The 12,321-nt window shown below is 41.3% G+C and overlaps 1 protein-coding gene across 1 annotated transcript in view; it reads left to right on the top strand.

The window, feature by feature from the left end:
- LOC149429020 (ATP-dependent RNA helicase with zinc finger domain-like) overlaps nucleotides 1-11,748 on the top strand; it is a 118,624-nt gene extending 106,876 nt beyond the window's left edge. Inside the window, exons 30-31 of the mRNA XM_089666821.1 lie at nucleotides 6,457-6,703; nucleotides 8,943-11,748. Coding sequence (XP_089522947.1) covers nucleotides 6,457-6,703; nucleotides 8,943-9,283 — 588 coding nt within the window. The 3' untranslated portion in view covers nucleotides 9,284-11,748. The remainder of the gene's footprint in view (nucleotides 1-6,456; nucleotides 6,704-8,942) is intronic.
- The last annotated feature ends 573 nt before the right edge of the window (nucleotides 11,749-12,321 follow it).

Below are 12,321 nucleotides of genomic sequence, written 5' to 3'. Positions count from 1 at the left end.
TTTTCTTCCTGCAGCTAGAGGAGCGATAACCTATAGGCAGGCAGGATCTCCGTTTTGGGGGTCCATGAAAAGAATTGATGTTTGATTTTTTTAGTCTGTGAGCGCCCCTTCCTATCCCAATATCAGTGAGGGATGGACTGACCCTTTAAATGTTAATTAGCGGTGGCAGAACGCTCGGGGTGTAATCAGCTTCTGGTTTTTCAGCTCTAAGCTTCTTAGCCAGGCGAAGTGTGAGCGAACGTTTTCTGCTGCGAATATATTATTTTCTTTCCCAGCTCTGCAGATAAAACGGGCACATGCTTGCTTCCCTCCCGTACGTCAGTGCAGGGTTTTAATAAATGAAAGAGACAGGGCCTGTCGTGCCGCGCTGCCTCTAACCCTGTTCTTAGAGGCCGCGCCTGTAATACGAAGGATCGCTAATGAAGCCTGTCCGCCGCCGGATTATGCAGAATCGTTAAATGATTGGATATTGGCCGATACGTCCGCCTCGCCTTCGGAAATCGTGTGGGCAGACTGTTAAAGTAATCTCTCTCTTTGAAAGTGGAGATCAAAGTGCGACTTAGTGTCACGCCGGCGTTAATGAAAGCCGAAGATTTAGGTCTGCGCGCTGGAGGTGTTCTTGGTACCCCCTCCTCCTTTCCTTCCATGTTAGAGAACAGCGGCGGTTTCCATGGCGCATCCTGTGGCGTCACCTCGGGGCTAAATCTGCGATCCTTCCCCTCCGCCCCAACAGAGAAATGTACGATGTACGTTCTTCTAGAGATAATTAATGATACAAAGATGTCGCTGCTTTATTAATTCTTATGTCTGTAGAGATCAAAAAAATATTTGAATCCCGAATCTGCGTGAGATCCGCGTCAGAGCGTTCGTTCATTTTATTGACTCGTCTGTTGAGTGTAGACATCTAAATATGGCCAGAATCACCGTCCAAACTACTACTCCTTTAGTGTCCGGGAAGATCGATTATCACACTAAATACAAATGATAATTGTTTATGATCCATTCAGTAGTAAGGAGTTCCTGCTGTGCCCCTTGATGACACATCATTCAGGTCGCTGGATGCTTTACCCGTTTCGCTGCCGGAGCAGTTTTTGCATTTTTTTTTTTTTTTGCTTACATGTTAAAATAAATAATTTTAGGCCTGAAGATTGTATAAACCCCCAAAACATTATACATTTTCTGAAAGCAGACAGAGAATAAAATAGTGGTAGTTCCAGCACACACGATATTACCGCTAAGGTCTATGAAATGCAAAATTTCAGTAAAAAATACACTAAAGTTAATTTTAGGGAACAGAAACTCTATACATTTTCCCAATTTTTGGCAAAATATAAAAGATGAAGTTTTACCGAGTAAATAGATACCCAACATGAAATGGTCACAAACTTCAGTACCTTATATTTTCCATAGGCGATGCTTTAAAGCCCCCCCAACCCAACTCCCTCTCCTCCCGTAGATCATCGGTTTGGCTTTACCAGAGGAGGTCTGGTGCTAGAATTATTGCTCTCACTCCGGCGTGCCCTGTGATCGCAACCAACCCTTGACGTGTGTGCTTACGTTCATAGGACAATATATGTGGGGGTAGGGTGCTCCAAAAAAAATATTGGGTGCTTTTATGTACTTGGGTGTAATTTTAATTTTTTACTATTTTTAAAATGATTTTAACTTTTTTTTTCTTCGGGGACAAAACGTTCCCATATGTGGTTTTTGTTTTTTTTTTAATCTTTTTTTTGGTGATAGGTTCTCTTTATTGAGCTATCAGGGGTCTAAGAGACACTACATGCCTCCCTTGGCCATACTGGCTGGGGACACTGACATGGCGACCCCGAAGTGACATTTTACACAATGCTTCTGGGTTAGCAGCGAGAAGAGGAGGAGAGCGGACATGTGTCCACTCTGCTCCCTCCACTTGGTGGGCGCCCACCATGGCGGTCCCAGAGCTGCAGATGGGCAAGTAGAGCCCGGGATACATAGCAACCTGGCAGCAAAAGAGTTAAGGTGAAAAACAAAATCTTTAATCATTACAACCACTTAAAAACCAATTAAAAAATATTCCTGCTATGAAACCTGTCATATTAAAAAAAAAAAAAATCCCATTTCCGCATAAATTTAGGCCAAGTTTTTTGGGGTCAAAACAAAAATCCCAGTAAGTGTATGTTGATTTGGTTTGTCTGAATTTTTTTTTTTTTTTTTTTTTTATTCTAGTAATGGCGGTGATCAGCGACTTACAGAGTTGGCGGGCAATCTGACACTAACTGATACTTGGTGGGAACTGAGTTACTGACACATCTGCAGTGACATTAATACAGTGATCATAATACTATACACTGTCACTGTACTAATGACACTGGCTGGGAAGGGGTTAACATCGTGTAATGAAGGGGTTAAATGTGTGCCTAACGTGTGTAATGTGTGTATTATGTGCTGCTTTTACTAAATAGCTTTGTTTTCTATTTTACTAAATAGCTTTGTTTTCTATTTTACTAAATATCTTTGTTTTCTATTTTACTAAATAGCTTTGTTTTCTATTTTACTAAATATCTTTGTTTTCTATTTTACTAAATATTTTTGTTTCTTCTCCCTATATTGCAGGGAGAAGAAACAAAGAGATCTTTCCTCTGTACCGAGTCCTGTGTTGATTGTCAACACGGAGCTCTGTGTTGCGGATGGACACAGCCGATCAGCTGGTCCCAGCCATGTATCACTGGCCAGGACCTGCTGACAATCCTGCTGTTTAATCACAGTGGGGGGGGGGCACATGCGCGCCCTGTTCTCAGAGAGGCCGTGCTTGTACGGGCCGCAGTGTACTGTGGATCCTGACGTGGTTCAAGTAGATCTAAACCTCCATTTTGAAAAACGGAGGCATCTTTTTATTGCAGAACAGGCGTGCGCTGTGTATTCTGCCATCATAGAAACGTAGCTGGCTGCTCACAGTGTTCTCCGGAATGTACACTGAGCTGCACATGCACATCTCTGTGTTCATTCCCAACAAAACTTCGGCTTGCTGGAATGACTGACTCCTGTATGCATGCTCAGGATGAGGTCATCCCCGTCAGCCAATGAGAAGAGAACAGCGGCCGCTGGGGGGATGTGACCGCCGGAGGGAGGAGAGGAGTGTTTTGGGGGTTTTAGTTCTCTGACAGGAGAAGACATTGACATGCAGTTGTGTCGGGCTCTATAGATAAGCGATCGGGGGCCACAGGAATTGATTGTGGGAATGGCAGGCGCTGCCGATCGCTTCCTCGATGCTGATTTGTCTGTAAATCCATATTCCACACGTCATGATCCATGGCTGGGGTCTGACATCCCGTCCTTCATCCTCGGCTGTTCTCACCGCGTCTCCAGCGTGCTCCCAGGTGCGAACGTGCGCTCGCTGCTTACATAATGGTGCTGGCGGTGGCTGTCATCCACTTTTCCTCATGTGTGAAAGCGTACGGGTGGGGGGAGGGGGAGGCGGCTGTCATCGCTGGGGGCGGAATCCACTTCTACAAGAAAAGTCTGTCGTTCTGGGGGGGGCTCTTCATCACCGCGTCTCGTACGCACAGAGCCCGCCGTTCGCTCTTTGATAATGCCTCCTAATTGAGCGTGTCTGCCATTGTTCATTGAAGCTAATTGGCATTTAATTATCGCTTGATACCATCGCAGCAAACGCCGCTTTTCGGGGCTTTTAATGTTCACTTCAAAGGAAACGCGTTCAGCGGAGAGGTTTGACTGCATTTTCTGGATGTGATAACATTTTGGAGAGCGAGGACATCGTGCTGCTCCTGATTAACCAGCGTAATGTGAGGATCCATCACCCTTCTGTGGGACTCCCGGGATAAAGGTGGACATTCTATAGAGGAAATCCCCCACATGGGCGGGAAAACAGCCAATTCCTGCGCACATACTAATTATTTTATGTTTTATACTTTAGATATTTTGTTATCACCGAGAGAGCGAGTGAAAGAAAATCCCAGATTTTGGGTTGTCATCAGAACAAGAATAGATGGAAATTCTTCCATTGGGGACACTAGTTCTGCTGACAACCAGGGATTCCATCACTTAGAAAAGATTCCTTCGCTTTGGAGGGGCGTCCTTCGCTTTGGAGGGGCGTCCTTCGCTTTGGAGGGGCGTCCTTCGCTTTGGAGGGGCGTCCTTCGCTTTGGAGGGGCGTCCTTCGCTTTGGAGGGGCGTCCTTCGCTTTGGAGGGGCGTCCTTCGCTTTGGAGGGGCGTCCTTCGCTTTGGAGGGATTTCCTTTCACTTCCTATTTTGCTATGTGACATAAATTGAAGGGAAATCCCTCCAGTGGGACACAGATGGCAAAAAGAAAGCCTGGCAGGGGGTATAGCCCCCCTCCTCCCACTCTCTATCCAAATAAATATATATTTAGGAACTAAAAAATACTTTGTTTTATACACAAATGTATCTGTTATTTTTTATTTGCAACATTAAAAGACTTATGAAGCATGTAAAGTTTCACTGATGATACCTTGTATCTGGTTCACACAGGTTTGGGTTTAATTATTTGGTCATTAAACCCTTCCCCCAAAAGGACATACCGGTACTGAAGGGTTTATACTGGGACCTTGGCTGCAGTCATGACCCTGGTATCGTTTTATTTCTGCTGGCAATTCTCTATAATGTAAAAGTGATCCTAGTGGCTAAAAAGCTACTGGATCGCTTTTCCATGTGACAGAAGGGGGTCCCTTTTTGGGCTGTCCCGTCCCACTGGGAAGCCTGGAACTGAAGCTCGCAGTTCAGCCGGCCTACCATAAAGCAGACCGAGGACTGGAACTATGTTTTAATACATATTTTTGAGTTTAAAGAGGATTGATTAACACAAAGGTTTGATGGTCGGGTGTGCTGAAACGTCCATTTTTGCTCCGTTTTATTGATTTTTGATGTAAAAATACATGTTCTGTGTTGTGTTTTTTTTTTTTTTTTTTTCAGTTCAGTGTACGTTTTTTCAAAGAAAAAAACGGATGAGTTTACAGCCGTTTTTTCATCTGTTTACATCCGTGTTTTTTTTTTCATCTGTTTATATCCGGGGTTATTTCATCTGTTTACATCCGGGGTTATTTCATCTGTTTACATCCAGGGTTATTTCATCTGTTTACATCCGGGTTTTTTCATCTGTTTACATCTGGGGTTATTTCATCTGTTTACATCCGGGGTTATTTCATCTGTTTACATCCGGGGTTATTTCATCTGTTTACATCCGGGGTTATTTCATCTGTTTACATCCGGGGTTATTTCATCTGTTTACATCCGGGTTTTTTCATCTGTTTACATCCGGGGTTATTTCATCTGTTTACATCCGGGGTTATTTCATCTGTTTACATCCGGGTTTTTTCATCTGTTTACATCTGGGGTTATTTCATCTGTTTACATCCGGGGTTATTTCATCTGTTTACATCCGGGGTTATTTCATCTGTTTACATCCGGGTTTTTTCATCTGTTTACATCTGGGGTTATTTCATCTGTTTACATCCGGGGTTATTTCATCTGTTTACATCCGGGGTTATTTCATCTGTTTACATCCGGGGTTATTTCATCTGTTTACATCCGGGGTTATTTCATCTGTTTACATCCGGGGTTATTTCATCTGTTTACATCCGGGGTTATTTCATCTGTTTACATCCGGGGTTATTTCATCTGTTTACATCCGGGTTTTTTCATCTGTTTACATCCGGGGTTATTACATCTGTTTACATCCGGGGTTATTACATCTGTTTACATCCGGGGTTATTACATCTGTTTACATCTGGGGTTATTTCATCTGTTTACATCTGGGTTTTTTCATCTGTTTACATCCGGGGTTATTTCATCTGTTTACATCCGGGGTTATTTCATCTGTTTACATCCGGGGTTATTTCATCTGTTTACATCCGGGTTTTTTCATCTGTTTACATCCGGGTTTTTTCATCTGTTTACATCCGGGTTTTTTCATCTGTTTACATCCGGGTTTTTTCATCTGTTTACATCCGGGGTTATTTCATCTGTTTACATCCGGGGTTATTTCATCTGTTTACATCCGGGGTTATTTCATCTGTTTACAGCTGGGGTTATTTCATCTGTTTACATCCGGGGTTTTTTTTCATCTGTTTTTCATTTGTTTTTTGTCCGTTCCGGGGTTTTTTTGCATAAGAAAAATAGGGTTTTCTTCCATTCAAAAAAACGGATATTAACTGATGCGGACACTAATGGATGTCAAAAGATGTTGATCCGTTTACATCCGCTAGTCCATAGAAATACAAGGGGGTCAGTTTTTCATCTGTAAACGGACATACGGAATGCCCGGGTGAAAGGGGCCTTAATGTTTGCGGGTTGTAAGTCATTTTCTACCAAACAAATATTGATTTTTACCTGAGAATTGGCCCGATGTTGAAGTGGTTACACGTGACCCATCTTGTCCTCGGTGTACAGGAGATGCGTTGTAGAAAGTCTGTTCACTTTTCCTTCTCGTCTCCATCCAGTATGAACCTCGGGGTCCCGGCAGGCCACTGTACCAAAGAAGAATCTCGGCCACTTCGGCGCATACAGGTCCTGATGAATTAGCCGCTTGTCCTGAAAATCTCGGAAAAGATCTCCCGGACCCAAACAAACCAGCATCATACAGCTATTCATCTCCAGAGCTCTGGGTCAATGCTGCATCCTCCGCCCCGTTCCAGAACATTCCATGCAACGGGGCCAACCGATCTTCTACACCAAGGGACATGCTAGGTAAGGCCGAGGAGATGGGTTTGGTTTTATTGTGCACTGTATGTGTGTTTATAAAGTACATTTGACCTGTGGGGGGTTTTTTTTGTTTTGTTTTTTTAATTTTCTTGGTGCATAACATCCACAGAATTAAAAAAATTATATATATATATAAAAAGACTGAATGCATTCGGCTCTGTAAAAGGTGTATCACAGATCTCCCTCCGGAGTTTTGTTTCAGACGTTATTCTGAATAGGGATGTATATCTTTTGGCAGCCTAAAGATTGTATTTGGTTTTGTACCCCATTCATTTCAGCCTGGATTCACATACGTGCGGTGCGGTACATCACGTGCGATTCACAGAGGAACCGCACTGCATTCCTGTGCCAATCGCATGTGATTTGCGTGCGGTGCGATCGGAGTCGTACATTTTGTTTGGCTCTAATCGCACCGCATCCGCACCAAAAAGGCACAGGACCCTTTTTTTGGGTCTGCACTAGAATCGGATCGCACGGGTATTCACACCTATCTGATCCGATTCTGTACATCGCATCGCGATGACCAGACTGGAGTGAAATTAACTCCGTATTTGAATCCTTTTTTTTTTTTTTTTTTACTCCGGAATGACTTCATTGTGTGTAAAGGCTTTACCTTTCCTGTACAATACAGGACAAAGTGCTTGTATGCAATGATCATGCAGGGTTATACGCAGGCCTCCTTTAGGTGATTGGGCCACCCCCTAGCGGGAAGAGTCCTGTAACCCCCCACACTTTGTAGGACCTCAGTTGTTTGCTAGTGTCCTTAGATGTTGGAGCTTGCCTTTTCCGGAGAGGCTTTTTTCCCTTTATTTTGCCTTTCTCCCCCCCTTTTTTTTCTCCCCCCTTTTTTTTCTCCCCCTTTTTTTTTCTCCCCCCCTTTTTTTTTTCCTCCCCCCTTTTTTTTTCCTCCCCCCTTTTTTTTCTCCCCCCCTTTTTTTTCTCCCCCCCCTTTTTTTTTTTCCTCCCACCTTTTTTTTTTCTCCCCCCTTTTTTTTTCTCCCCCCCTTTTTTTTTCTCCCCCCCTTTTTTTTTCTCCCCCCTTTTTTTTCCTCCCCTTTTTTTTTTCCTCCCCTTTACATTAGCCTCGCTGCTGTCTCATTATCTGAGACAGCAGCGAGAGCCAATGAGAAGAGAGAGGGGGTGTGGCCAAGCAATTGGCTCTGTGTGTGTATGGACACACAGAGCAGTGGGTGCCCCATAGCAAGCTGCTCACTGTGGGGGCACCTGCCAGGAGGGCTGGTGGGGGGCCGGAGAAGAGGAGAATCCGGGTAGCTGTGTGCACTACCACTGCAGAGAGAAGGTAGGTACGATGTGTTTGATATTTAAAAACAATAATGAGTCCTTTAATTCCACTCTAATGGTACATGGATGTGAGCGATTTCAGGCGCATCCCCGAGTATGTGTGTGTGTGCGGTTATTGGAGTACAGTTATTATTCTCCTGAGCTGTATTTGGATGTAGAATTCAGTGGACAAGGTGTGACAACGTAATTCCCGGAACTGACCGTGAAAAGGGGCGTTTTTACAGGGGAGGAGCCACTTGTCAGGCCGGAGTTCCCAACTTTCCTCTGAACACATTCCCGGAACCTTTTCAGACTTTTGTTCATTATGTGGTACCATCAGGGGCGGACTGACCATTTGGAAACTCAGGCACTGCTGAGGGCCCGGGGTCAGTAGGGGGCCCCATGAGTTTTCAGTCCGCCCCTGGGTACCTTGTCCTGTGAACTCGCAGTGATCCAAACAGCACACCGGCCTGAGCGTACGAAGGTTTGCGCTCTGTCCGCATTTGCGTACGGTCCTTTTGCATTTTTGTCTGCCAACTTCTTGCATCACCATGGGCATCTCCCCCCTTCCCTCCTAAAACCACCTCTGCCAATCAAAAGCACCGGATTTCTTCCTGGAATGTTCACTGTGAGCCCGTTGTAACACATTTTTGTCAATTTTCACGCAAAATTCGATGTTAATCCGGAGTTCCAAATTCCTTCCACTCAATGGTGTAACGCACACGCGTGTTATTTTTCTACCACATAAAGGCCAAGTCCACTGGCCTGAGACCCAGGTGAGTGAGAGGCAAGTCAAGGGAAAATGTCCGTGTGACCCCCCCCCCCCCACCATCGCTCTCAGCTGCGTGCGTTCCGGGAATTACATTGTCACCGTGTATATACTGTATACGGCCTTCATATAGGTGAGCCAACCTTCTAATGTCTTTTCTGTAACATTGTCCAGTTACTCCACAGAAAATAGCAAAGCCTCCGGACGACCATCTCAAACCCGACAACTTGCAGATGTCCAACTCGTTCAACTACAACGTTTTGCAGCATCTCGGCCAGTTCCCTCCTCTCATGCCCAACAAACAGATTGTAGAGCCCAACGGGGCCGGAGCTGTCCAGCAGAGTACGGGCGCCAACAAACCCACCATGTCTTACGCAAGTGCCCTGCGCGCCCCGCCCAAACCCAAGCCCCCGCCGGAACAGGCAAAAAAGAATAGCGACCCTTTGTCTTTATTTCAGGAACTAAGCTTAGGCAGTTCATCAGGTAGCAATGGTTTCTATTCATATTTTAAGTAGCTTTTTATTCATTTTTGTTTTTGTTTTTCCCCGCTCCACTTCTGTGTTTTTGTTTTATACTGTTTGTGTTTTTTTTTTTTTTTTTTTTCCTGTCGTTTTGTAGAAAGAACATGTTTTTAGATTTGATTGAGTAATGGATAATACCAGGAGCTGTACTTTTTAAGGTTTTGGGGGTTTTTTTGGCTTTTTTTTTTTTTTTTAATTTTTAAAGTTTTGTATCCGTGTGCATAAAAAGTGTGTTTTTGTATTCCTTGGTGTATATGTCTACTGCTCTTGTGCCCTCTCAGCCAGCTAGAGTAAAACAGCAAGAATCTCTTTACAAGGATTACACAACCAATTAAAAATGTATTTTAGTGTATGAATTATGTACTTTTAAAAAAAAAAAATTTTTTTTTATTCATTTGTCAAAATGATCCAAATTTTTATGCCATCGCCTCGTACCGCACCTCTCCGCTGGAACTTGTCTGCCCTCGGATGACAAGGAAAATCAAATATTTTTTGACACCAATATTCCTGACAATAGTATCCTTCCTCAGTGGGACATCATTCCCGCTCCGATTATGGCACAGTTAGACATATACACATAGATACATACAGATCTACACAAAAATGTGTGGCTTTATATTTATTTTTAAATAAATATACATTCACACAGACAGTTCATAGCTTTACTGCTAAGTTCGCAACTTGTTACAGAGATTAAAAAAAAATAATAAAATGTAAAAAAAAAAATTTTTTTTTTCTTTTTTTTTTAAACGTCGGGCAGACTTATAACTGTTCTGTGTAGAACATTTTCTTATGTGTCATGTTGCATAATAGTTAGCTTTGGTTTTATTTAAAACAAAAAAAAAAAAACAAAAAAAAAAAAAGTAATAAGATAATGAAAAAAAAAAATACAAACACAAAAAGGAAAAAAAAAAGAGCAAACGTTTTAAGAGGAAAAAAATATTAAAAATTTTGTCAAAGTGTATTTAAAAAGAAAAAAAAAATTGTAAGTATTCTTTACATTTATTCAATTGACATTGGCATCCAATACTGGATTTCTGTACCAGAAATAGCCAGTTAATGTATAAATTGTATGTTACTGCTTTAACCTCTTTTTTTTCTCTTTTACTTTTGTTTGAACTTTTTTTTTTTTTTTTCCAAAAGAGCAGCAAATGTTAATATTTGAGTTTAATCAACATTTTCTCTTCTGTCAAAGGAAGCTGCCTTTATTTTATTTTGTAGAAAACATGTTCCTTTTTTTTTTTAATGTTAAAATCTCTTTTTTATTAGGGACCGGCAAGCAGCTGATTTTAAGGATCTCTTGGGGGGGGGGGGGGGGGGGGTGAAAGACCATGCATAACAGATAGCCTCACTAAGTGGGTGACTTGCAGACCTCTTTTCTTCTAACAACAGAACTGTCAGAGGCCGCTTGAAATCCATTTTATGTGACACCTTGGTGCAAAAAAAAAAAAAAATCTTTTTTGCTGCATTTTAGTATCTTGCTTTATATCCAGTCCCTAATTCAGGAAGAGATTGGAGTAAAATCAGCCTTGTGTGCTTGTAATGGTATTTGTAAATTTTGAAAGCATTTTATTTTTTCAAATTAATCTCACAATGGTACCAACCTTTAAGAAAAAAAAAAAAGATGCGTTGACATTTTGTATGCTTAAACATTTGATCAATGTCAATCAGGAAAAAAAAAAATACTAGAAGGAGGGGGAGACCGAATAATTTTCAAAATATATCATTTTTAATTTTTTTTTCTTTTTTAAAGCATGTACTTTGCCTATAGGCGCTTTAAATTGCAAGGTATATAATGCATTTCAGATTTTTGTATTTTTTTTTTTTTTTTTTAGTTTTGTTTTGGTTTGTTAAACTCTACAGATACCTCTGAGAGGGAATAAATAAGCGTACAAAAACTGCTTTAATTACAAAATAACGTGTCCACCTATTAAATGTGCAAAAAACAGGAAAAAAAAAAGTGAAAAATATATATATATTAAAAAAAATTAAATAAAAGCATATACTTTAAAAATAAAGACACAAAATCCGTTCTGCATTTTATTTTCTCACAGGCAATCTTAAAGAGCTTGTTTGTAACTTTTACTTTGATAGAATTTTTTTTTGTTTTGTTTTGTAACCGGATCATGAAAGCTTAAAGATAACACATTTTTAGGTATGTTGGTGCTCCGTAGATTTACTAACTATTTTACAAAGACAAAAACTGTGTGAATTTGGTAAAGAAAAAAAAAATATTGTTTCTTTTCACTATGCATGCATAAATGTTTGTAATCTGGCTTAACTTCTCCTCCCCTTCAGTGATATTGAAAAAAAAAAAAAAAAAAATTATAAAAAAAAACAAAATTAAGAAACCTTTGTTCTGCTTCCATTTTTTTTTCCCAGTTAAAACGAAAAAAAAAAACAATGTTACATTTATTTGATGTTTACATTAAAATGTGACGACATTTATGAAAACACAATTATTTTGCTGTTTTATTTGAACAGCTTAAATATTTTATACTCCGGTCTATTTGGGTGGCGTTGATGGATTGAAGTGTGTATGCTTGCCGAGGGGGGTGTACACACACAGGATGTTTATTGTTTATTTATTTTTTATTTTTTTTGCTTTCTGATTAATTGTCAGACCCTTCCTGCAAAAATCAATAAAACAAAAAAAAAAAGTCCCCAAAATATAAATAAAAAAATAAGTCCCATCCTCCAGTGCCCAGTACACCATACAGTATATTAAAGTCCACCAGAACAATATATTGCTGCATTCCTCCATCCAGGGCAATTCATGCAACCGCTCTGACCCCCCTGCAGTCCCACACTCACCAGACAATATTGACACCCCCCCAATATACAACAGTCAGCCTCATGTGTGGATATCAATGTCTTCCGTCATCCTTTAGTATCTGTATCCTGGATTCTCCCTCAGGCTCCACCCCCCAGTCAGTATAATGTACAAATGTCTGGAATCCTCAAACAATAGGGGGACAGAAGGGGAAGCAAAATGTTAAAAGAAATCTCCATTGCACCCACTTGTGCGATCA

The sequence above is a fragment of the Staurois parvus genome, unplaced genomic scaffold (assembly GCF_062004578.1).
Source record: "Staurois parvus isolate SC_StPar_1 unplaced genomic scaffold, SC_StPar_1.0 ptg002863l, whole genome shotgun sequence".
Lineage (NCBI taxonomy): Eukaryota > Metazoa > Chordata > Amphibia > Anura > Ranidae > Staurois > Staurois parvus.
Note: the sequence above shows the minus strand (reverse complement) of the source record. Positions and strands in the feature narration are given on the sequence as shown.